Here is a 27,435-nt window from a genome sequence, read left to right as displayed (position 1 = left end):
AAACAAGAAAATTACAGGGCATGAGTTCATCGCACGTTAAGATTTAACAGCACTTGCACACCATGTGCCCCCATGTTTTATTTCTGCCTTGGGAAGCGTATTGCACGTGCGCACAAGTGGAATGTATGAACTGTAGTGACCCTGCAATGCTTGTACATGGGGTGCGCAGGTTTCCTCCAACAGGTATGTGTGAGGGGTACTCCCAAAGTGCACACATCTCCCATAATTAATATCTGCAGTCTTTTCACTTCATAACTGAGAAGTTATCCGAGGCTCGAGACATGGACCCCTCACACTGCACCCCTGGGATACATGACCCCTCACACTACAACCCCGGGGGCCGGGATACATGACCCCTCGCACTGCACCCCTGGGATACATGACCCCTCGCACTGCACAGTACTGCACCCCCAGGATACATGACCCCTCACACTGCACAGTACTGCACCCCCGGGATACATGAACCCTCGCACTGCACCCCTGGGATACATGACCCCTCACACTGAAACCCCAGGATACATGACCCCTCGCACTGCACCCCTGGGATACATGACCCCTCACACTACAACCCCGGGGGCCGGGATACATGACCCCTCGCACTGCAACCCCGGGATACATGACCCCTCACACTGCAACCCCGGGATACATGACCCCTCGCACTGCACCCCTGGGATACATGACCCCTCACACTGAAACCCCAGGATACATGACCCCTCACACTGCAACCCCGGGATACATGACCCCTCACACTACAACCCCTGGGATACATGACCCCTCACACTACAACCCCTGGGATACATGACCCCTCGCACTGCACAGTACTGCACCCCCAGGATACATGACCCCTCACACTGCACAGTACTGCACCCCCAGGATACATGACCCCTCACACTGCACAGTACTGCACCCCCGGGATACATGAACCCTCGCACTGCACCCCTGGGATACATGACCCCTCACACTGCACAGTACTGCACCCCCAAGATACATGACCCCTCACACTGCACAGTACTGCACCCCCGGGATACATGACCCCTCGCACTGCACCCCTGGGATACATGACCCCTCGCACTGCACAGTACTGCACCCCCAGGATACATGACCCCTCACACTGCACCCCTGGGATACATGACCCCTCGCACTGCACAGTACTGCACCCCCAGGATACATGACCCCTCACACTGCACAGTACTGCACCCCCGGGATACATGACCCCTCACACTGCACCCCTGGGATACATGACCCCTCACACTGCACCCCTGGGATACATGACCCCTCACACTGCACAGTACTGCACCCCCCGGATACATGACCCCTCACACTGCACAGTACTGCACCCCCGGGATACATCACACCTCACACTGCACAGTACTTCCCCCCCCGGGATACATGACCCCTCACACTGCACCCCCAGGATAAATGCCCCCTCACACTGCACAGTACTGCACCCCTGGGATACATGACTCTCTCTGTGTGTGTGTCTCTCTCTAGCTGTGTGTGTGTCTCGCTCTGTCTCTCTCAATGTGTGTATCTTTTTCTCTGTATCTTTCTCTCTCTTTGTCTCTCTCTCGCTCTGTGTGTGTGTCTTTCGCTCTCTCTCTGTCTCTCTTTCTCTGTGTGTGTCTGTCTCTCTCTGTGTCTTTTTCTTTCTTCCCCCCCCTTTCTGTCTCTTTCTGTGTCTCTCTCTTTCTTTGTCTTTCTCTTCTTTTCTTTCTCTGTCTTTCTTTTTCACTCATTTTCTCTTTCTGTCTCTCTTTTTATTTCTACCTATCTCTCTGTCTCTCTTTCCCTCTCTCTCGCTGTGTCTGTCTCTCTCTCTGCCCCCCTTTCTTTCTTTCTTTCTCTCTTTCTCTAGCTTCCCCCCTCTCTCTCTTTCTCTGTGTGTGTCTCTCTCTCTTTTGCTCTTTCACTGTATCTCTTTTTTTCTTCGCCCCCCCCCCCCCCCCTGTCTCTTTCTGTGTCTCTCTATCTTTCTCTTTTTTTTTCCCCTTTCTCTCTCTCTCTCCCTTTCTCTCTCTCTCTTTCTTTCTCTAGCTTTCCCCCTCTCTCTCTCTCTTTCTCTGTGTGTGTGTCTGTGTCTCTCTCTCTTTTGCTCTTACTCTGTGTCTCTCTATCTTTCTCTCTCTTTTTTTTTCTTTCTGTCTCTCTCTCTCTCTCCTTATGTCTCTTTCATTTTCTCTTTCTCTCCTCCCCTGGGCAGGCTGTGTGGGCGGGGCGGAGGAGGAGTAATGGGCGGTGTCGGATTGTGTTTAAGCCTCTCCCGGGCCCGGCTTCTCTTTCTCTCTCATTCTTCTTTCATCTCCGCACAGAACATCTCTCCGCTCCTCTCCTCTCCTCCTCCTGCTATTCCTCTCCTCCTCTCTGCTCTCCCGGCTCCGGGGACACCGCCGGGCTCCTCTGCGGGGATCGCACGGCCATGGAACTGCTATGCTGTGAGGTGGACACCATCCGGAGGGCTCACCTGGACCGGAACCTCCTCACTGACCGAGTCCTCCGGACCATGCTGAAAGCCGAGGAGACCGCCTGTCCGTCCGCCAACTACTTCAAGTGTGTGCAGAGGGAGATCCTCCCCTACATGAGGAAGATCGTGGCCACATGGATGCTGGAGGTGCGTGACAATGGACGCCCCCCCCCCCCCCCCCCCCACACACAACCACATGGACTCCCCAGCATAGTTATGGGGGGGGTCCATACACATGTATATATGGGGGGGAGATCACACTGTGTGTGCAAATGTGGACTGAACCCCAAAATTCTGCACCCCTCCCCCATATACTGCACCCCCTGGAATACTGACCCCCCCAAAAAAATACTGCACCCCAAAATACTGCACCCCTCCCCCAAATACTGCACCCTCTGGAAATCTGAGACCCCCCCAAAAGAAATACTGCACCCCTCCCCCAAATACTGCACCCCCTGGAATACTGAGAACCCCTCCCCCAAATACTGCACCCTCTGGAATACTGAGACCCCCCCCCAAAAAAAAAATATTGCACCCTCTGGAAATCTGAGACCCCCCCCCCAAAATACTGCACCCCCTCCCCCAAAATACTGCACCCTCTGGAATACTGAGACCCCCCCCCAAATACTGCACCCTTTCCCCAATACTGCACCCTTTGGAATACTGAGACCCCCCCCCCCCCAAAAAAAAATACTGCACCCCCCCACCTCCACCACATGGACTTCCCAGTATAGCCATGGGGGGGTCCATACACATGTATATATTGGGGGAGATCACACTGTGTGTGCAAATGTGGACTGAACCCCAAAATACTGCACCCTCTGGAATACTGAGACCCCCCCCCCCAAAATACTGCACCCCCTTCCTCTCCACCACATGGACTCCCCAGCATAGCTATGGGGGGGTCCATACACATGTATACAATGGGGGAGATCACACTGTGCAAATACGACTGACCCCCTGAAATACTGAGACTCCCCTCCTAAATACTGCACCCCCTGGAATAATGAGACCCCCAAATTGTGCACCCCTAAAATACTGAGACCCCCCCCCCCCGCAAATACTGCATCCCCTGGAATACTGAGACCCCCTCCAATACTGCACCCCCTGGAATACTGAGACCCCAAATACTGCACCCTCCCCCCCTTGGAATACTGAGATCCCCCCCCCCCCCCCAAATACGGCACCCACTGAAAAATTGCACCCCCTGGAATACGGAGGTCCCCCCCCCAAATATTGCACCCTCCTGCAATACTGAGACCCCCAAATACTGCACCCATTGAAATGAGCCCCCCTCAAATACTGCATCTTCCTGAAATGAGACCCCCCCCCCCTCCAAAATTCTGAGACCCAACATATTGCACCCCTTCCCCAAATACTGAAAACCTGAAACACAGCACCCCTCTCAATAAACTTAATAACCAAATACTGCACCCCTACCCCCAAAATACTGAGACCCTCAAAGTTGCCCCATCCCAAAGAAATATAAACCAGAGAAAACTCCAAGTCCTGGCTCTTTATGTGTGGAAGAATAGAGCGTCCAACACCAGGACCCCCCAGATCACTGCACCGGACCACCTGGCATGGAGAAGAATGGGAGATCCGCACTCTGGATTGTCTGCCCCCCCCCATAGAGGAACATAGAGATCCCAACTCTGCAATGCCATGCTTTATTATATCTATATTATCTATATCCTATACTGTATATACAGTGCATGGATCACATACAGATCTCAATATAGGTGATCAATATACATCTCTAATAGTGTTATATATATATATATATATTACATGCTATTGCAGAAAGACCGGGGGGGGGGGGGGGAATATTCTGCATAAGATTGCTGGATAAAGGAGTCCATCTATTATCTGTGGATCCTCCTGATAAGCATTGCTCATTTTCTTCCTATGCCAGGTGTGCCAGTCTGGACACGCTACACTTGCATACAGCACTGTATTTGGGGACAGCCTATACTTGCATACATAAGATGGTATTTGGGGGGGGGGGCAGTATTTCAATATTTGGGGACCTTAGCATTTGGGGACAGCCTACACTTGTGCACACATGCTGTATTTGGGGATCCAGGTATTGGAGGGGTGATGACAACCTATGCTTGCATACCTAAGATGGTATTTGAGGGACATTCTACACTTGTACACACACTTAAGTTTATTTTTTTTTTTTTTTTTGGATATTCCTCTTAGGGGGGGTCCCAATATTTGAGGACAGCCTATGCTTGCACACACAAGGATGGTGTTTGGGGATCTCAGTATTTGGGGGTTCCTGGATTTTGGGACAGTCTATGCTTGGACACAGTAAACGTGGCTCAACAGGTTCTCAAATCTGCACAATAGGCCAAAAGAAAAAAAAAAAGTATCTCTGTGCACCCAAGTTAGACATTGCCCATCTCTTATAGAGATTTCTACATTTGTGCAATTGTATGTGTATTATTTGGTTTGGGGATCCTAGATATTATATATTTTTTTTTTTTTTTTTTTTTTTTTTGCACCATATACATTAAGCCCAGGCTAAGGGATGTGGTTGTTTGTTTTTTTTTTTTTTTTTTAAAACAAAATTTAAAAAAAAATCATTTAAAAAAAAAATCACTTTTATTTTGTTTTTAATATATTAAAAACTTTTTTTTTTTACACAAAAAACAAAATTAAAAAAAAATATATTTAAAAAATCACTTTTTTTATTTGGTTTTTAATATATTATATATTAAACTTTTTTTTTACACAAAAAACAAAATTAAAAAAAATATATTTTTTTAAATATATATTTAAAAAATCACTTTTTTATTTGGTTTTTAATATATATAATTAACTTTTTTTTTTTTTTTTTACACAAAAACAAAATTTAAAAAAAAATATTTTTTTTATATATATTTAAAAATCACTTTATTTTGTTTTTAATATATATACTGTATTTAAAAAAAAATTTTTTTTTTTTTGTGTTTAAAAAAAATATATAAATAAAAAAACACACTTTTAATTGGAGGGGTTTCCAATCCTTTGGCCCCTCTCACCACATTTTGTACGACTATATACTATCTCATTCTCCATAGCCATGATTTACATACTCCCAAGCATGGAAAGCACCCCATTGATCTGTAGCCAGCCTTTTCAGCTGCCGTGGCACTAAAAGCCCCAGCAATGACCCCTTAGCTCAGTCTCAGGCCACCCTTGGATCGCACAGCCCCCGGCTCTCTTGGTTGGCAGCCATATGTAGATGTTTCTCATTGCTCACATATTCTTTTTGCTCTGACAATCCCTTCCTGTTGCTGATTGCCAGCTATTATTAGTCCTTTTTTTGTTTCTCTGGAACCCGTTTGGTAACTTGTGCTTTTTTCTTCTCCCAAAGGTCTGCGAGGAACAGAAGTGCGAAGAGGAAGTGTTCCCCCTTGCCATGAACTATCTGGATCGATTTCTGTCCGTGGAGCCGCTGAAGAAGAGCAGGCTGCAACTCCTTGGGGCGACGTGCATGTTTTTGGCTTCCAAAATGAAGGAGACCATCCCTTTAACTGCAGAGAAACTTTGTATTTACACAGATAATTCCATCAGACCAGAGGAATTACTGGTAATTTCCTGTTTACTGTACATAATGGATTCAATCGCAGGCCTGCACATCTGTTTATCAGCCCCTCCTCCCTGCACATTGATGCATTTGGTGTCTGTTTTATGATCAGTCTCGAGTTGGAGATAAAAAAAAAAAGCCCCATGTGACCTCCTGTAAATTGTGCTGCAGGTATTTGCAGCGTGTCACAATGCTTCTTGCACACGCGTTTTTTTTTTTTTATGGGGGGGGGGGAAGCTACATGCCGGTTCCTCTGAAATTCTGAACAATGTAACATTTATACAGCATGCTGCTAACACATGCAGGGGCATTCACTTTGTATCTGGCTCCCCCTAGTGGTGAGACGGGGGAACACACTGCATGGGAACTAACCGCTACTGCTGGGAGTCGGTAGGCTTCCAGATGTTGTAGAGCTGCACGCCGGTCATTGACTTTCAGGGGTGGCTGAAACTTGTAGTTGAATAACAGCTGCTTGCTGTTTAATGGTGCCTGTTATAGTTCTAATCGGGACTTGAGGGTTGGATAGAGAGCCACATAGACATCATTAATTGATCATTATGCAAACTGGGTTGTATATTTGAAATGCATGACCCTCAACTAACGAGGAACATGGGGAATCATTTTTAATAGATTTTCCTTGTATGTGAAATGCTAATTACCTCTGGGTTTGGGGATTTTAGCTGATATGTGAATTAATAACTGACACAAAAGTGAGCTGAATAAATCCTTCCGGCACCATCAGCCCCTCTGGCAGCTAGCCAAGTGCTGACCATATGAGTAGGAAAAAAGGTAGTTACCCGTTAAGTTTCATCTGATACATTAAGGCTGGCCATACTTTATACAATGTTCTTATTCAATTTCCTTTAGATTTACCTTCAACTATATAGTGCAAGGGTCTGCCTGATTGCATACAGATCGAAAGTGTTCAGGTTTGACCTCATATTATGCAGTTTTGGTAAATCTAAAGGAAAATTGTATAAAGTATGTCCAGCCTTTATGTCCAGCCTTATTGTATCGGATTCAACTTAATAGGTACTTTTTTTTTTTTCTATTCATTTGGCTAGCTGCCAGAGGGGCTGATGGTGCTTCTAATCTTCTCAGCTGGAGTATGAGAATTTAGGCAGAATAGGTCCTGGGGACATCTTTGTCATTTATCCTGATATTGTTATCAGCATGCATGTATTGCCCATTTTTCTTCTGCTTTGTAGATAATTAACATTTTGCTGACACGCGATATGTCCAGTGACTGTAGCCAATTCTGACCATTTGTTCCCCCCACCCTTCTTCTTTTTTCTCTTTTTCTTTCTCTTTCTCCCCCACAGTTAATGGAGCTGGTAATCCTGAATAAGCTGAAATGGGACATGGCTTCTGTCACCCCTCACGACTTTATTGAACATTTTCTTAACAAAATGTCACTGACCGAGGACACCAAGCAAATCATCCGCAAACACGCCCAGACTTTTGTGGCTCTCTGCGCTACAGGTACGGGTGTTATAAGGCTTGTTCTGGAAAATGCCCCCCTGTCGCTGGTGCCCACCCTTCTATAACCACTCTTACTGTAAAGCGCCCAATGGCACATTTAACCCCCCACTCATGTTACAATGTGGATTACTGGCTTTTTTGGGGGTTAAAAAAAATGTCCTGGAAAAGGTAAGTTTATCTATGCCATGGTGCAGATTTTAAGCTTGAGAAAAAAAAAAAATATTTTTTGTTTCATCCCCAGCATGCTCTTTGCGGTACCAAGGTCATAGTTAAGGTGAAATATAGATCATACAGAATAAAATGGTTTCGGGAGGTTACTTAATTTTTGTGGCAAAGCTGGATTTGCCCCAAGAGGGCTCCTTTTACTTGGGGGTGCACTGCCTGTTGATAATGCTGTGTTGTCAGGTGGGTTAGCGACGGGCCTGCTGCCCTAAGAACTATTCACTAAGATGCCTCGGTCTTCCATAGGACATTGTGGAGCAGATTTACTAAAACTGGAGAGTGCAAAATCTGGTGCACCTGTGCATGGATGCCACACATTGTGTTCTGGATAAAGAAGCCATGTTGTAACGCTCACCCCCCCCCCCCCCCCCCCCCGTCAGAGTTGTCAGCTTCTAACCTCAACTTGTTCAAATAAGCTTTGGCAATAGAACCTGGAAGCTGATTGGTTTCTTTGTAGAGCTGCACCAGATTTTGCACTTTTCGGCTTTAGCAAATAACCCGTAAGAGGTTGATTTACTAAAATTGGAGAGTGCAAAATCTAGTGTGGCTTTGCATAGAAACCAACCAGCTTCCAGGGTTTTTTTTTTTTTTTTTTTGTCAAAGCTTTATTGAACAAGCTGAAGTTAGAATCTGGCTGCCATACATCACCGCACCAAATTTTGCACTCTTCAGTTTTAGGGAAATCAACCCCATTTGCCCAAAGGCAAGCTAGCACTGCAGTGTGCAAAACTGTGGTCATTGGTCAACTAAAATTTGAACCAGGTCTTTGCAGAACTCACGTGGATGGGTCTGCTATGTCATAAGGAACTGGGCTCCCTGTCTGCAGAATCCTTAAACAAAATAATATATAATTGCATCAACACTTGGCATGCTCCCACATAACTCAGGCCCAGACCAGATATTCCTAAGCATAAGAATTGAATGAGTACAAGAATATACTGAATCAGATCTTCATTGACTCTGTAAGTGCATAAACGGCAGGTCTTTCGTTTTAGGTGGTCTACGCTGCTTTATTTAATTGGATGTAATTGGCATCAGGATGGCATTGTGGCGCTTTTGTTTACCAGCAGGGATGCCACACATTGTGTTCTGGATAAACAAGCCCTGTTGTAACTCTCGCCCCCCCCCCCCCCCCCCAGTCACAGAGTTGTCAGCTCAGCCAAGCATGTCATTGTGTGCTAATGGTCAGCGCCTGTGCCTCTGTGCAGTCACACTTTCCCAGCGCCGGTGGTGAAACCGACACCCACTGCTGACGTCTTCCGCTGACATCCCTGCTGGCTGCACAGCTAACGCTTTGTGCCTTATGCTGGAGGCACGGTTAGGGGGAAGGCTGTGGCTGGGGAAACCGCACATTAATCTAATAGGTAGAGCCTTTGATGCAAGCATTAAAAAGGGGGGCTTGCAAGAGGGGCACGGTGTTATTTACAAGTTACTTCCCGGTACTTTTATTATGTAACAATACAGATAATATGCTTTGGACTTTCAGATGATAACTTTTCCTTGTGGGTTGCATGTTTCAAATAAGATACCATTAGCTTCTGGGGAACTGTTCGTATCTATAAATAAAGCTTGTGATACAGTTGCTGAAGTTAACTACATAAGTTCAACGTTAAGACCCCGTTCACACTGGGGCGACCTGTGCACCGCGACCTCAGCGCGACATGCACGGACTTCATATCATTGAAGTCAATGCAGGTTGCCCCAAAGTAGTACAGGACCCTTTTTCTAAGTCGGAGCGACTTGTGTCTCTCCTATTAGAACAGGTCCTGTGCTAATCTATGGCAGGCGACCCACCGCGACATGTCAGGTGACCAAGTCGCCTGACAAGTCGCGCTAGTGTGAATGGGGACTAAAGGAGAAGTGCTGGTTTATAAAAAAAAAATAAATAAACCTTCATACTTGCCTATATAGAAGCAGCATTGGTCGGATGCTGCAGCTGTCCCCTGCCAACTCTGAACTGAGCGATCAAGGACAGCTGATCACTCAGTTTTTGGGTCTGCTCTGAGCACAGAGCGGTGACTGTCGCTCGCCGCTCTCTGCTCTGCCCCTCCAGTGCTCACTGGAGCGTCAGGCTGCGGAGCGGCTGTCTCAGGCTCCCAGTGGTGTTTTTAAGAGGCTGAGCCAGCTGTCAATTAAGTGTCTGGGGGAATCCTGACCGTATTGTCGGGATCCCTGCAGAGCAGACTTTAGCCCACTGTTGGCTGAATCTGAAGTGCACTCCTGCAACCTACAAAATAAGTATAGCCAAAAGAGCTTTGTCCTTAGTTCTCCTTTTTAAGCAACTTTAAACTCAGGAAGAAAAATAAAATTTGCCATCAGCCTTGACACACACTGAAACCTATTCTGTGTGCGATATCTCACCTACACCAAGCCTTACTGATCATATATAATCCATATATCTGTCCCTACTGAGCAGTGCCATAAGCAGGTGCCCCATCTAGATTATAAAATATTTATCCCCCTGTTAATTGACTTGTTAATGATTTATATGCTGTGCAGCACAGAATACAATTCCCGTCTAGTGACAAACAGGTCACAAATTATCCGCCTTGGAATGTAACAAAACATGTTTTGGCGCTGTGAGACACTGGGTGCCAAAATGCATGTCGGTTCCAATCAGTCTAATGGGATTTGATGTATCCAATGATGTGCAATTGAGATGAGATTTTTTATTTTTTTTCCCGATGCTTCTGTTAACCCTGCGAGTGCTGCAGGCTTACATTGCTCTGCATGCCCTGGAGCTTTGTGGGATGTGCGGTTACCCTGCCTCGCCTCGGCCAGCCGTGTGACCTGTTTTTGTGTTGTTCTGACCGGTGAACCTGCTGAATGTGGAGCAGTTCAAAGGTTGCATGCTTGTTGAGATTCCCGGTACTTTGATCTGTGTCGCTGTTGTTTTAAAGCTAAGGTGCATACCTTGTATTTTTTCCCTGTACTTACCTGCAGTTCCTAGCGACGTGTGCTGTACAATAGACCTTTATAGATGTTTAATGTTGTAAGAGCAACAGGCCTTGCTTAGGAGCAAAATGCATGAGCACAAAAACCAGCCAGCTTTTCTAAAACTGACCCCCCCGGTTACTTCTAAATGCTGCGGATGACTGTAATTGAACAACTTCATCATTCATTGTATTGGTATAATATAAAAACTGTTTTTCAAGGTAATCACTTAGAACAAGGGGTTTCTCTTGAGCAACCTGTCCCTGCGTTCTGCCAATACTATGGTGATCCTAAAAAAAAAAAAAAAATAGTCCAGATTCTTCTTGAATTTATATGGAATTTGATTTCTTCTGTAGCTCTTTACTATACAGGTTTGGTAAGCTTGTGGGCTGCAGATGCCAAAAAAATGTTGGTCTTTTTGGAACTTGTGATTCCTCATGCGTCCTCAGTATGCTGTGCAGGATCAGGGTTGGCCATCAATCAAAGCAGAAAAGTGGATTGCATGAATTCTATCCTTCGCAGTAGAAATTTCACTAAACTTGGGCTTGGTTTCTGAAGACCAGTTCCTCCTGAACAGTAAGCCTGGCAGTATGGTCTAGCTCCGTGATGGCAAACCTTGGCACCCCAGATGTTTTGGAACTACATTTTCCATAATGCTCATGCACTCTGCATCATGGGAAATGCAATTCCAAAACATCTGGGGTGCCAAGGTTCGCTATCACTGGTCTAGCTGCTAGCACTTCACCAGACGTGCCATGTGTTTTTTTTAAATTCTTGGATAGCTCAGGTGTTGGTGCCACCACCTCTATGGGAATGTATACAGAAACAATTGAAATATTGGTTACCCCCAGATCAGGGTTTCTCAACCAGGGTTCCTCCAGAGGTTGTTGGGGGTTTCTTATCCGAGAGGCAGAAACTGCCCATTGTTTAAGTTCCCACTGACCCCATTGATCTTTTTAGCTGTGTAAGGGTGTAAGACCGCATTCACACTGAAGCGGCACGACTTCGGGGGTGACCTGTGAAGTCCCGTGCACCGCGACTTGCACGGACTTCACATAATGGAAGTCAATGCAAGTCGCCTCCAGGTCGCCCCGAAGTAGTACAGGACCCTTTTTCTAAGTCTGAGTGACTTGTGTCGCTCCAATTAGAACGGGTCCTGTACCAGTCAATGGACCGCGACTGACAAGTCGCGGTAGTGTGAATGGAGCCTAATTGTTCTCAATGACCACAAGTATAGAGAGCATTCTTCCCACTGACCATCACCCTAATATTATATCATGGGTTGTAGATAAAGGAATTTTTATCAGGGGTTCCCTGAGACCAGAAAATTTATTTCAGGTGTTCCTCTGTGTTGAAAAGGTTGAGAGAGCCTGACGTAGATGGTGTTCAAAGACATTCTATGTATGTTCTACATATTTGGCAACCCTTTTTATTGTACTTATGGAAAACTGGATGAGTTATGCATAGCCTATTTGGAATATTTGTGTTTTTAACTTCTTCAGTAGCTTACCTTTGCCATTCCCAAGGAAGTATACCAAAACTATATTGGTTCTCCGAGATCATGTTCAAAGAATTTCCATGGATCTCCTACGTATTGGACAACCCTCATTGTACTTGTAGACCACTTTTACTTCACTTGCCCTCATACATGATGATAAATGCCATAATTCTAATCTTTGTGGAAGGAGATGTCGCCTTGCTTGATTGCTTTGTGTGGGCATATAAGGACGTTGGACGTTTCTGTTGTTGGAACATTTCACTTGAGTGTTTCGTTGGGTATTTTTTTTACTTTTTCACTGGGGTGCAAACACTATGGGGTTGAGTTACTAAAGGCAAACTAGACTATACATTTTGCAAGTAAGTCATTCCAGAGCTTAGTAAATGAGATGAAGCCTCACTTTGCAAAGAATACCCAATCACATGTAGGGGGGAAAAAAAACAGCATTTTTGCTTGCACATGATTGGATGATGGAAGTCAGCAGAGCTTCTCCTCATTTTACTAAGCTCTGGAGCAACTGCACTTGCAAAGTGCACAGTCTATACCTTTTTTCCTTTAGTAAATTAACCCCCTATTGTGTCGTGACACAGAGAATTGTGTACTTTTTTTGCTGGAAGAAGCCAGACTGAGTGGAACAAGTTTTATATCAGCAGGTCAGATCTTGTCTGCTGTGTGGGCGAGGAGAACATTGGACCTGCATGCATAATAATTCCATATCAGTTAAAGAAGGAAAAAAAAAGGTTATCTTAAGGCAATGGCCCACTTTCGGTTTGGGATGATTAGAGTTTACTTCTCTTGGAGAAATACTTTTTTTTCTTTTTTAATGAAAAGAACATAATACTGTCAGTAGGTGCCCGTTTCCCGTTATGAATTGGCATTCTATCAATGCTTGCTTGGACAATTCTTTTGGAAAAAAAAATAAAAATGTATGTATTTGTTTTCCACCATGTTTTACAGGGCACGTGTTTTTATGTATTTGGCAGGATTCTGCATATGGTACTGAATTTCCCAAGTTTTTTATTGTAGGTTCTCTATACAATTGGAAGCCATGGGGCATTTCTAAAATCCCTAGGACATGTGCTTCCATTGTCCGCAGTAGACAAAGGTTAGCCACCAGTTGTCTTCTTAGGCCCGTTTGCTAGAAGGAAAACCTAGCTTCAGTTTGCAGGGTGGATGAGTTGAGTTTACATTGGAAGTGGTGTCTTGGAATTATCTGTTTAGGGCAGGGATCCTCAAACTACGGCCCTCCAGCTGTTGCAGAACTAAATCTCCCATGAGGCATTGTAAAACTCTGACATTCACAGACATGGCTAGGCATGATGGGAATTGTAGTTCCTGAACAACTGGAGGGCTGTAGTTTGAAGATCCCTGGTTTAGGGGTTGGAATCTTGTGACACTTGGTAGGGATTTCCAGTTTAAGAATCCACCCAGTAGAATACGAGGATATCAGTGGGTTTTTATTTTCTCCTTCAGGTATGTGCCACTAAAATATAGAACCTATAACCTTTCCTTTTTAATGCTTGTAATAAAGGCTGTGGTCGATCGTGCCGTTCATGCTGTCCAAACATAAACGCGGGAAGCACGATTGAGTAGCGGGCAGCGAGTACAATTGCCATGAGTTAGGTGGCTAGTCGCTGCCTGTTGTGTCTCCCTGCAGTGATTGATGTCTTTAAGTTTGATTTGGCTGCATGAAAAGATTCTCATTCATTGCCTCTGCACTCAGATGGACTGAACGGCTCCTTTTTACAGGAGGGGTGGGTGGTTAGGGGGGTGTTCACAAAAAATTGGAATCCTCCCCTCCCCTCTTCTTCCCCACCTTGGCGTTGCACAGCCTGGGTGCTGCTTTGTGTCCCTTCATGGTGGCTGGCACTCCATTCTTTTTATCAACGCCGAGCTTGTTTATTCTTTTTGGATGAAGTCTCAGATAGGCTGCCGGGGATGTGTGTAGGCCCCTTCTCTTTTGTGCCCGTGTCAGGTTCAATTCATCTCAGAGCTCCTCTCTTGTTCCAGAGCGTTCAATAGCGCAAGATGAAGCAATGGAGTCTGACAATACTGACACACTCCAACTGCAGAGCCAGAGGCCCCCTTGATTAATATGCTGAAATTAGTGGCCTCTGCCACAGATTATTCCTTGCTGAATGTAACAAAACAGCTCGGACGTGCTCCCTGTCTGGGGCAGTTATGGGCTGTAGACGGCTCAAGGAGACCCTATTAATAATACTTGCCCCCCCCCCTTTTTTTTTTTTTTGTCTTATTTTGACCTAATCTCAGTAGACTTTAATATAAAAGCAGCCAATGTTTTCTGTTTTTCAAAGTTTTTTGCATTGTCGCATTGCTGAAACTTTTTTTTTTTTTTTTTTTATAAATGATCTAATGTATTTAATTTTAAATAATAAATAATTTTACATTTTTTTTTTTTTTTTTAAATTTAGATCAGCTAATGGCATGGTTTGGATGAATTAGACCTTTTCAAAGGCATGCACTATATGTGAACATTCACAATGACATTTTAGACCATTATGCACATTCAGCCTTCTAGCAACAATCTGGGGGGAAGGCTCTTTCCTGTACCTCTGTGCAACTCTATAGAGATGTGGTTTAAATTGGAACGTCACTCTCCCAATCAACATTGATTGATTATTGCTGTTAGCATTAGTAAGGATTAAGGGTTTGTGGCCTTTTTTACTTGTGTTCATATTTTATTTTTTTTTTTATACATTTCTTTAGTTCGGTTTTCTTGCCTAGGAAGATTATAGTATACATCCCAGGAGCCTTCAGGAGGAAAGGAGGGGTTTTCTCGGCTAAGCACACTCATCATGCACGCTTGAGCTAGGGGCAGATGGATTCCAGGAAGTAAATGCTACATGAATAATTTGCCCTTGCCCAAGATGGCCAGAAATGCTAGGGGGGTGCTTTTCAAAGTGATAGTCAAAATAAAGCATAGAGACATGGATTGCTGGGGGTTTGCTTTGAATTGTGAATTAAATAGTGTTTTTTGGTTTGTGGTGCTCAAGATGCAGCAAAGATCTGCTTTAGGCTGCATTTACACTTGAGCGTAGCGTTTTCGCACGTTTTTTTACCGCGATTTTCAGGGGTTTTTTTTTTTTTTCAGGCGTTTTTGGAGGCAGGCATTGACATCTATCAAAAACGCTGGTAATCAGCCCAAAAAGAAGCTTATGTACTTTTTTCAGCTACAGGCATTTTGCAAAACGCTCAGATGTGAACAGGGGCCATTTAAATGAATGGGGTTTTACTTGTTGGGCGTTTTGGAACGTTTTTTTTTTTAGCGTTCTTGGAACTGAAAAACGCTCAAAAACACCCAGGTGTGAATGGAGCCTTAGGGTCTTTTTCTCTGCCAGAAGTCTGCTTGCTCAATGGGGAATCTTTTTCTGCTGATCCCCCACTGAGCAGGTGGATGGCTTGTCCTTGTCTGTTCTGCTTATGCAGAGAAACAGGCCGCCTGTCCATTTACACCCAAACCAATCCACTAGATCAGTGATGGCGAACCTTGGCACCCCAGATGTTTTGGAACTACGTTTCCCATAATGCTCAGGCACTCTGCAGTGTAGTTGAGCATCATGGGAAATGTAGTTCCAAAACATCTGGGGTGCCGAAGTTTGCCATCCCTGAACTAGATAGATGGGGAACAGATCCCCATCTGTTTTGTTTTCAGCAGACTGGATTGGATCGAATGTCAACGGGGGTCAACAAACACATGTCCGTTAACACCCACTGCTCCCATTGAGGGCAATACATGGTCCCATCAGGTCCGCCTAAAAACACTTGATAGGCAGACCCTATCGGTCCACCCGTGTGAAAAGGGGCCTAAGGGCTCTTTCACACGGACGTTCCGTATGTCCATAAATCACCCCATCCGTTTGCGGATGATATACGGACATAATGAATGTCTATGGGATTGCGGATGTCAGCGGATGACAATCCGTTGACATCCAATTTTCGTCCTTTCAGTTCTGTTTCGTTTTTTGGAACAAAACCCTATTTTTAAAAAAACGGAACGGACGCAAAATCGGATGTCAGCGGTGTCATCCGCTGACATCCACAATGCCCATAGACATACATTATGTCCGTATATCATCCGCAAACGGATGGGATGATATGCGGACCGGATGACGACACAAGTGTCATCCGTGTCCATGGAAAAAAAAAAAAGTGCCGGAGCGGATCGCAATACGGTCCGCTCCGTGTGAAAGAGCCCTAAGGTGTTTTCTGGAGTTAAATAAATTGTGTGGTGATTAATCAGGGTATAATCAATTCAAATAAAATTATTTGATGGGTGCTGCAAGTACTGAACTGGTACCTGAACAGTATAAATGGGATAAAGAGGGGTGTAGAAGTACTGCGCTTCTGGGTTATGGCTGGTAAAGAAGCTTTCCAAGTGTATATATTTAAATATAACTAAAATTTTCCAAATAAATACCATATATATCAAATACAAAGTTCTATATAATCAAATGTGCTACAATGTATAGATATCACTATAGCCAAAAAAACAAATACTTGTGCCATCAATTTTTCCAAAGTGCATATGTTGCCTGGAGTTGCCTGGTAGAACTTAAACCAACTAAATATCCTTGGAATGAATTGGGAATGCAATTTAAAAAATTGGTCTTCTCACCCATCATCCATACCTGACCTGCTTTTTGGCTAATGAGCATACGTTTCCACACTCTCCAAAATTCTTATGGAAAATTTGCCCAGAAGAACGAAGGCTGTTTATAGCCCCAAAGGGTGGGCCGGTTGTAAATTTTTGACCATGGTTTTGGCATAGAATGTCTCCTATGGTTTTCTAGCTGTCCCTTTTGGCCCTATATTATAGTTCGTACCGATAACAATTGATGTTTCCGGAATATATACAGGCATACCCCGCTTTAAGTACACTCACTTTAAGTACACTCGCGAGTAAGGACACAGCTTGTTCAGCTTGGCATGACACTACTCCTGGTTTTTAACATTGGCGTCTATAGGAAATCTTGGTCAGCTTGACATGGCACTGCTCCCAAACCATAAGTGACAGGGATACCAAACTTGGGGAGCACTGAGAGGGGACCCAGAACTACAACATATCATGTTTGTGGCTGGCCAGCTTGCCTAGGTAATCTACTATGTCATAGTCCTGAATCCCCTTAACATGCTCCCCAAGCTTGGTGTCCTTGTCACATGGTTTGGGAGCAATGCCATATCAAGCTGACCAAGATTTCCTATGGAGCTAGTGTATTTACATGCATTGAGAAGTGAAAAAAGGTATTGCTTTACTTTAAGTACATTTTCGTTTTACATACATGCTCTGGTCCCATTGTGTACTTAAAAGTGGGGTATGCCTGTACAGCAAACTAGTTTTGTCTCTAGAAAGCATAAATAAAATCGTTTTAGGGCATTAATAGTCAATACAGGAATAGCTAGAAGGCACTGATCACACAGGAGTGCACTGAGCTATGATTTAGCAGCTCAAGAGATGCCATCAATGCCCATGTTACAATTTTTAAAGTGCCCATGATTAAGGAAGCCAGCAATACTTCATTTTGATGCTTCAAAGAACTTAAAGGAACAGCAAATGGGCAGACAGCGCCTAACACGGAAGAAACTGCCAGAGCTTTGTGTCAACAGTCCATTCTTCAGAGCAGGTTCCTAAAGCAAACTTAGGAAATGACTCTGCAAACAGTGCTGCAGGGGACGGCTCTTTATGCTGCATTGTCCCATCCTGTCCCAGTAAAAGGAGCTCAGAGTGCCCTTGTGCTGTGTAATTTGCAAATTCTGTGGAATGGGGGGGGGGGGGGGGTGTACCTACTTTTTCCAAATCTAGTAGGAGGTCAAGGAATAAAACACTGCCAGGCGTTTTCAAGAAAGGAAAGTTGGTGTGCTGTAGCCAATGGCATCCAAATGTGTTTACTGTGATTAGTTGAATTAAAGTGATTTGTTGCTTTTCGCACTGAGGGCGACATTTATGGATTCCATAGTTTCCCTTCTGTAGAGGAGCCCAGAGCTGTGTAAGCTTCTTTTCTAGGTATGTCGGAGCTTACACAGGGCTAATGACCTTCTTCCCACATCTATGTGACAGTGCTTGAGCCTGGTGATTGGCTGCTTAGGTCAATGTGGCGAGAAGGTCATATGTTATCCTCCATTCTGATTATGTCTAAGGACTCTAGCAGGGCAATGGAAGGACAGAGAAGCATGGTGAAAGTAAGGATCAGCAGTGGGAAGAAAGATCTACCAAGGCAGCCTACCACTTTAGCCAGGCAAAGTGACAAATGTAAAGTCAGAAGTGATTTTCTGATTGGTTGCTATAGATTTGAGCACTTCATCATCAGCATCCTTGTTGGTACTAATTTATGGAATAAACTGGTGCCAACTTCATTTAATAAGCAGTCACGTGAAGTAAGGCCAGCCATAGACGGAGTGTTTTTTCTTTCCTGCAACCCAAAATAACTTAATTCCTTGATTCCCCCATCAACACAGTCAGTGTTGATGGGGAATTCCCTCCGCAAAGCCATTGTATTCTCACCAGTGGGGAAAGTCATCCCCCCTGGGAGAACACAGTGACTATTGCTAGCTGCTAGACTTGGCAATAATCGCATGAAAATCCGACAAGCTGATTGTCCCCAAGTTGATTGATGCAATGTCAAGCGGCAGCTGCCAAAGCCGGCAGAATATTAGCATGCATAAAGAAAGGGATGTTTTCCAGAGATAAAACTAATCCCTACACTTTATAAAACTCTGGTCCGACCACATCTGGAGTATTCTGTCCAGTTCTGGTCGCCGGTCCTCAGGAGGGATGTGTTGGAGCTGGAGAAGGTCCAGAGAAGGGCAACAAAACTAATTAGGGGATTGGAAGACCTTAATTATGAAGAGCGTCTGCAATCGCTTGATTTATTCTCCCTGGAGAAGAGATGACTGAGAGGGGACATGATAGCAATTTATAAATATCTCAATGGTGATCTCAGCATAGAAAAAAAGCTATTCAGTCGGAAGGATTGCATGAGGACTAGAGGGCATACAATGCAACTGGAGGAGAAGCGTTTTAACTTCAGGCAACGAGGGGGGTTCTTTACTGTTAGGGCTACAAGATTGTGGAATTCTCTACCACAAGAGGTGGTTTCTGCGGGTAGTATGGTGGCTTTCAAAAGACTCTTAGACATACATCTCAAGGATCAGAACATTAAGGGCTATGTGAGATGATTACAGCCACACACACCGACACAGGTTGAACTGGATGGACTATTGTCTTTATTCAACCTCACCTACTATGGAACTAAGTTGGGTACATTCAGCCTGCCCATACATGGTTCGAATCTCGGCCAGTTCCTGCTGAACTAGCCAAGATTTTAACAGTCTATGGCCCGCTTAAGCCATAGTAACTGCTGGTGCTATAGAAATCCTTAATAATTATAATAATAGTAGTGAATCGGCAGCTAGATTTCACTCCTCCTCAAAGCACGTGACTTGTGATTGGTTGTTGTGGGCTATGGCATACCGCTGATGTGTTTAATCTGAGCCACATGTTTTGTAATAAGCAAATTGGTTTGAGCTGCCTTCACCATTGATATCCATAATCTTTGTGAAGGGGTGCAAGGATGGGCTCACATAGGCAAGTGGCATCACTGAAGAAAAAAGGAATGGATTTTATCCATCCAAGTTAGCAGCTAGCTCAATGAGGATAAGCAAATCGCTGATGGTTTCAAACCGTGTGACAAGTTGGAGCAGATTTGATTGGGTTTTGTAGGATTTATTGGCAAGAAGACTCTTGAATGAATTTTCTGATGGATTACAAAAAATGGACTGGACCTCTTTCCTTATGTGCAGCATTGTCAGCCAAGTAAAAGGACAAGGATCGTGGTAGGACCTAGGGGCGGGTGAGATAAAAGTGAAGGATGTGGACATGTTGAATTATTTTTTTTATGGTGAGGGTTCTGGCCACCGATGTTCTGCTCACTATTCAGCTGTGAATAAAGGATTTATTTAATTAATGGTGGCTGTGGCCAACTTCCAAGTTCTCCAGGGCATGCTGGGATTGTGGTTAGGAAACCTGGGGTGAGTGAATGTTGGCTGCCATTGCTGGTGTCTCCTGAAAAGGCTGTTTGCCTGGGTGTTAGAATGTAAATGGGTGATCATCCGTTTCTCCATAGACATGCATTGCTGTCTATTTTTATATCCATCAAAGGATGGATGAAAAACAAACGGTCCACCTGCGTGAATGGGGCCTTATGGTGGAACTGGTGGCTTCATTGTTTTGAGTCACTGAGGAGTGCTTTTCTGCATCGTTCCAGGTCAGGCATTCGGAATGCAAGGGGTGGTGTGTTTTTTTTTTTTTTTTTTTTTTTTTTTTTTTAAATTTATTATTATTATTATTATTATTATTATTATTATTATTATTACCACCGAACTACAGCTATGAGATTTTTATAGATAACTGCCAAAAAAAATGTAGCAACCCTTTTTTTTTTTTTTTTTTTTTCACTGATGAGCTGCAGTTCCTAAAACGAAGAGTAAAGGGGCTTTAAAAAAAAAAAAAAAAAAAGTGGATTATTCTTGAGAGAATGACGCGGATACTGAATGGGCAGTCCGTCCTCTCCAAGAAACACGAGACCGGTTTTGTATAGACCTACAGCAATGCAGCTTGGACGAGGTCCCGGTGTCCTGGCACCATTGTGTCACATCAGAATGTAGCCGAGTGCCGCCTGACTCTGGCGCATTTCATTGAGCCTCTGTTGTCGTGATGGATGGGCGCCAGTGACTGGCAGCTCGACACTTTACAAAAGGGTCTCGTAGGTGTGATCTCAGTTAGAATAGGCGAGCGCCGGATTGTGAAAGCCTTAGGATATTTATTACTAACTGCTCGCTGTCACTTCGGGAACCCCCCCGGAGACAATCGAGCCCCTTAATCCTGGAAGCCGTGGCTGTAATATGCCTGGGAGCGGCGAAAGAGCATTGGCAGGTCACTTTGAAAAGCTGCACAGAGCAAATTCTTTTGTGCAAAGAAGCCAAAGTGACTTGATTGTGTTACATGAAAGTGTTCTGACTTTTACTGTGCCCAGTGCAGGGGGCACGGCGAAGGGAAGGGTGGGCGCTTTCCAGTTGTCTGGATGGTACCAGACTATGGATCCTCGTGACTTCAGCATATGGTGCTTTTATCTGACTACATTCCTGCGACATCAATATGGTAAAACGGCACCACATTCACACATTCTCATTTTTCTAAAGAAAAAAGGGATTTTTCAGTACAGCTCATGATTAGCCTTGAGATCACAACTATGAATGCTGTCCTTTTTTTTTTTTTTTTTTTTTTTCATCAAACTACAATTTTTGCGAGCAATAAAAAATACAAACTTTTTATTTTTAAGTGTTTCAAGTCCCACTTGCATATAAAATTATTTATTTTTTTTATTTAAAGAGGAAGTAAACCCTCTGAAAATAACCTGTAAAGACAAAGGCATAATGAGCTAGTATTAGCTAGCTCATTATGAAGTACTTACCTAAAAACGAAGCCCCCCGCAGTGCTGCCCACTCAGTGACAGGACGGTCGACATGTTCGGTTGTCCTGGTTCGCGTCCTCCGGCCATCTGATTGGCCACTTGCGCGATTACATCACTCCCGTGCGATGGGTGGGAGCTGCCGTTGACAGCACAGGGCTCTGAAGGAACGGCATGGGGGGGGATCAGAGCACATGCGCCGATGACGTCATCGGCTGCATACACTGTAAATATCACCTAAATGGTGCATGTTTAGGAGATATTTATAGCACCTATAGGTACGCCCTAATATAGGCTTACCTATAGGCAAGTCTTTAAAGTGGGTTTACAACCTCTTTAAATCAAGTTGTTTTTTTTATATATATATATTCACCCTTTTTTATTCCTGGTGTCTCAAAGCATTTTTTTATCTGGTGTTGGGGCAGATGGTAGCCATCTTGGGCTGGCTCAGTAGAATTATCAGACTAGGGTCAATGTTGGACAGGAGGCAAATAACCTGCCAGCAGGTTTTTAGAACTCATGCACACTGCAGCTCAAAAGCTGCTTTTACAGGCATTTGAGCTTTTTTCAGCTTGAAGAAGCTTGTGCTTTTTTGTGTTTTTATTGAGCTTTCCTTTTTTTTTTTTTTTTTCACAAACCTTTCTAGATAGTATTTTCTTAACCACTGTATAAACAAAAAGCCGGAACAAACGTTTTTGCGTGTTTGAGCTTCTTTGGGGCACTAGCTCCACTCCAAAAATGCGAGTTTGTTGGGGTTTTTTATTTTTCTGCCTGTAGAAGCATATACCTGAAACCACCTGAAAAAACCAGTGTGCATGGACACATTAGCTAACATGGAGGGGAGTTTCCAGGCAGAAAAAATAAGAGCGCAAAAGCCTGTAGAGGCCGCTTCTTTGAGCTGCAGTGTGCATGAGCCCTTAGAGTATGAGAAGAAACCAGAGTACCCGAAGGAAATGTATACAAGCACAGGGAGAATATGCAGACCACATGTAGGCCAGCTATATGACCTGAAACTATCAGTGTAAGCTCTTCGACTTTCAGCCAGCAAATGAATAATCCAATATATTGACTACTCCTATGTAGTCCCCCCCTCTATAAGTAAATGGCATACGATCCTAAGAGAAACCATTGCCATGTAAATTAGGTTGCAGCTAGGTCTTTCGGCTGTCTGTATTGCTTCATCGCATTAAAATATGGTCATGTTGACCTGCTGCAATTTCAGTTGTGGGTCTATTATTTTGCCAACTTCAATTATGCTTCAGGCAATATCAGACATGTTTGATATCCTCAAGATCCAAGTATTCCTAGTCAAGTTTAAAGGGTGAAGGGCAGATTGGTGAATGGGATATGGGCACCCCTTTTTATCCCCCCCCCCTTTATTAATATGACTCTGACTTTTTCTTGTGTAAAAAAAAAAAAAAAACGGTGAACAAATGATTAATCTGGACAATCCTTAAAAATCTACCTGGACGGTTCTTGCCATTTCCTCTTACAAAAATTGGTTATAGGGTTTAATGCTTGACACAAGTCTCCACCAAATCAGGCAACCTTTCTATAATGGAAGCCTCTATGGTGCAAAATCTGGGGGCTGCCATTGCTAGATGCCTGGCAGTCTCTGCTTTTAAAAGTCAGAGTGAAGACCAAACTCCTGATCTGTATACTAGCCTTGTTCTGCCTCCATGATGGTCAACCAGCCAATATTTATTGAGTAGGCGGCTGGTCTTGGCATTCTATGTATTTTCAGTTCAGGTTTCAATAAACCTGTTTTTTACTGGGTGCTGCCAATCCAGACTAGACTTGCCTAAATATAGGCAGTGACACAATCAGTGGGTGTTGGTTAGATCATTCGCTTTGGTTAGAGAAGCAACTATTTATTGTATCCATTGTTCCACCTTTACTCAAATGTTGAGCTGGAATTGGACTGTCATTGTTATCTGCAATATTCTAAACTTTTGCATTCTTTTTTTTTTTTTGCAGATGTAAAGTTCATATCGCACCCTCCTTCTATGATCGCAGCTGGAAGCGTAGCAGCAGCCATACAGGGTCTCAATTTGGGGAACACAGACAGTATCTTCTCCTCTCAGTGCCTTACAGTCTTCTTATCACAAATCATCACATGTGACCCGGTATGTAGATGTTATGTCAGCTAAATATATCACCAGTTATTCGCGTACATTAAAGAACTACAGAAACCTTTATTGCACGAATAATAACCATGTAGCATCCTAAAATGTAGTACTGTTCTGAATACTTAAGGGCCCTTTCACACGGGCGCTCCGTATGTCCGCAAATCATCCTATTTTTTTTTTGCGGGTGATATACGGACATAATGCATGTCTATGGGATTGCGGATGTCAGCGGAATACCATCCGCTGACATCCGATTTTCTTCCTTTCAGTTCTGTTCCGTTTTTTGGAACGGAACAGAACCCTATTTTTGTTCAGTTGAAAAAACGTAAAGGAAGCAAAATCGCATGTCAGCGGTGTCATCCGCTGACATCCGCAATCTCCATAGATATACATTATGTCCGTATATCATCCGCAAACGGATGGGATGATATGCGGACATACGGAGCGGATGACACAAGTGTTATCCGCTCCGTGGAAAAAAAAAAAGCACCGGAGTGGATCGCAATGCGGTCCGCTCCGTGTGAAAGAGCCCTTAGGGTGTGTAAAGTTGCCCAGATGCTTCACAGAGAGGAGCTGCCTATTGTAGTAGAGCACCGACAGGGCAAACGGTGATCCATCTCACCATTGTTGTATGCAGAACCCACATGACTGCCAATGTTGCCTTTTAAGGAGGTACAGTGTTGTAGCCAATCCACAGCTCCCCCAAAACCAGCTAAAAATCTCTGCACGCAAAATAAGCATTCTTCCTAATTCTCAAGAGTTCTAGTTATTTCAAAGGATTTAACCCTAAATTACTCCTACTCAGCAACCTAACTAGCAGATGTTCCTTGACCGGTGAGTCAGCCAAACGGGGGGGGGGGGGGAAAAATTTCATTAACACCTATTGTCTGATCAGTAAGTACATACGCTGAAAAACAGTTCTTTCTGAGAACTCCCGTAGTTTTTCCACATTAGGCACGTATCCATTCCTTCTCATTAACTCTCAGGTAAATATCATTTAGGGTCATTTATAGAGGGCTTTCAGTAGCCTTTTGTTAAAATTAGTGATTCTAAAGGCTGAAGGGTTTTTTTTTTTTTACCTTAATGCATTCTCTGCGTTTAGGGTAGAAAACCTGAGTGCGGCACCCTTCCCTGCCGACAAGCCCACCTTTATCCTCCTTACCTGAGACCAATCCCGATCCAGTCATGTACACACGAGCAGAGACTTTCTCCCTCCTTTATAGGCTCAGACAGCAGTGGAACCCATTGGCTCAATCACAGCCAGCGGGGAGGAACCGAGCCGCGCTCTGTGTGTCTATGAACACACAGCCAGCTTGGGAGTGAGCCTGGACCAGTGCCTCCATAACAAGCTGTTTGCTGTGGTGGGCACTCTGCGGGAGCCTGGAACGCCCGTGGGGGACACAACAAGAGGGATCTGTGCTGCTTTGTGCGAATCCATTACACAGAGCAGGTAAGTATAATATTTTTTTTGTTTTTAAAAAAAAAAAAAAATTCCAGTGTACAATGCAGATGTTTGGGGAAATCAACAAAGAATGAGACGCATGATACTTGGGACTCATGCCCAACAAATTTTCAGTTGCATCCTGATTAAAACTCTCTTAATGGGTGGAAAACTGTATCACTGTTTGACTTGTGCAATTTATGGACCACTTGTTTTTGACTGCTGAGATGGTCCATCACAAAACCGACTGAGGATTGTGGTCAGCTGTACTAGAGGAAAGGTTGTCAAATATATTAAAGCCTCGTACACACGCAACTAATTTCCGCCGACCGGTCGTCAGTCTTTTGTCCAGAGTGGTGTCTGTTGGTTGGAATGTGCTCTGGACTGCACACGAATTTTCCCGCACGACAGAATTCTACTTCAGAAGTGATGTCATGTGTTGGATTGCTTTCTATGCGTTCTTTCTTCTCTGAGCATGCCTAGTGTTGCTCATAAGATTTTTCCCTATCGAAATCTGTACTAATGAGACGGCAATCGGACGTGTTTTGACGGTCGACAAAAATTTTATAGCCTGCACACCAGGATTTTTTTCGGCCGAAAAGTCGGAGTCTGTTGTCGGAAGCACCATACTAACAAGCCGAAAATCGGCAGATTGGTCGTCGGACGAAATTTCCCAGCCAAATTTCTACTCGTGGTGTGTATGGGGCTTAAGGCTGCTTCAAGAGACAACATAACTTCTTGTTGTTTCAAGATGCCCTCAGTTAAGCCAGTCCTCCCCTGACATGGTGGATGCATTGGTTTTAATTTTTCAGGCTAAAAATATTCTCAAGTCGCAGAGAAGCCCTAACCCATAGGAGATTTACTAAAACCTGGAGCACTCAAAATCTGGTGCAATTGTGCATGACAGCTAAAGAACTTCTAAATTCGGCCATAGATGGAGCGATTTTTCTCTTCTGCAACCAAGGAAACTCTTCTCCTGACACGGGGGGCATCCCTACCAGGAGAACACAGTGATTGCTGCTAGGCAGCTATAATAGTCACTAGCAATAATCGCATGTAAAATCTAACAGGCTGGTTGTGGCCAATCGTGGTTCAAATCTCAGCCGGTCCCCTTTGAACCGGCAAAGATTTGATCCGTCTATGGCCGATGTCTTGTCGGATAGTGCATCCGACGGACTGTGCATGCACGGTAAATGACATCACTCCAGCTGACTGCTCCGCTCAGCTGGGGTTGACGCATGCGCAGTCCGTAGGATGCACTCTTGATGGAAGGCTGCGGGGCTGCCCCTTTGAACCGGCAAAGATTTGATCCGTCTATAGCCGATGTCTTGTCGAATAGTGCATCCGACGGACTGTGCATGCACGGTAAATGACATCACTCCAGCTGACTGCTCCGCTCAGCTGGGGTTGACGCATGCGCAGTCCGTCGGATGCACTCTTGATGGAAGGCTGCGTGGCTGCCCCTTTGAACCGGCAAAGATTTGATCCGTCTAAGGCCGATGTCTTGTCGGATAGTGCATCCGACGGACTGTGCATGCGCGGTAAATGACGTCAATCCAGCCGACTGCTCCACTCAGCTGGGTTGACGTCATTAGCTGGGGTTGACTCATGCGCAGTCTGTCGGATGCACTCTTCGACGGAAGGCTGCGGGAAGAATCGACGCGATCTGCACATGCGCGCCCAAAGCTCCGTGCGAAGCTGATCGGAGCAGTCAGCTGCAGTGACGTCAGTCCGTCGGATGCACTATCCGATGGGAGGCATTATCCGACACGCTACCGGCTTTACTGTGGCCTCTGGGGGTATGGTAGAACATTGGACAGATATTGTATCCAAGGTTAGGGGTTGTATTAGGCAGGTGACATAACGTTGCAACAAATATCAAAACTCTGCTAACCGGTCTCCTTTTCTCTTTCTCATCCTAGGACTGTTTGCGGGCCTGCCAGGAACAGATAGAGTTACTCCTGGAGTCAAGTTTGCGTCAAGCATCCCAACAGATCAATATCACCTCAGACACAAAGTCCGGGGTTGAGGAAACGGACCTTTCCTGCACCCCAACCGACGTCAGAGATGTGAACATCTGATGGTGGATTAAGCTGATCCAATAGAGACACTCGTTAGGTGGCTTTTTCTTTTCTACGGAGCCTGGGGTGTGGAAAAAGTTGTGCAGAGTGGATATCTCCCACAGACCCCTCCATTATGAGGACTA

The 27,435-nt window shown here is 44.5% G+C and overlaps 1 protein-coding gene across 1 annotated transcript; it reads left to right on the top strand.

Moving 5' to 3' along the window:
* Positions 1-2,353: 2,353 nt before the first annotated feature.
* Positions 2,354-27,435, top strand: CCND1 (cyclin D1). The gene is made up of 5 exons (XM_082270797.1): positions 2,354-2,608; positions 5,826-6,041; positions 7,361-7,520; positions 23,637-23,785; positions 27,152-27,435. Exons 1-5 carry the CDS (start codon positions 2,417-2,419, stop codon positions 27,308-27,310), a joined length of 876 nt encoding a protein of 291 aa, XP_082126923.1. The 5' UTR covers positions 2,354-2,416; the 3' UTR covers positions 27,311-27,435.

The sequence above is a fragment of the Pelophylax lessonae genome (genome assembly GCF_965119305.1).
Source record: "Pelophylax lessonae genome assembly, chromosome: 10".
Taxonomy (NCBI): domain Eukaryota; kingdom Metazoa; phylum Chordata; class Amphibia; order Anura; family Ranidae; genus Pelophylax; species Pelophylax lessonae.
This window is presented reverse-complemented; position numbering and strand designations above follow the sequence as displayed.

Bases quoted from the DNA above. Each gene is read 5' to 3' on its own strand.
- CCND1 (XM_082270797.1), top strand. From the start codon at position 2,417: ATGGAACTGCTATGCTGTGAGGTGGACACCATCCGGAGGGCTCACCTG. The intron at 2,609-5,825 runs GTGCGTGACAAT...CTTCTCCCAAAG, and splicing joins TGGCCACATGGATGCTGGAG to GTCTGCGAGGAACAGAAGTG. The intron at 7,521-23,636 runs GTACGGGTGTTA...TTTTTTTTGCAG, and splicing joins TGTGGCTCTCTGCGCTACAG to ATGTAAAGTTCATATCGCAC.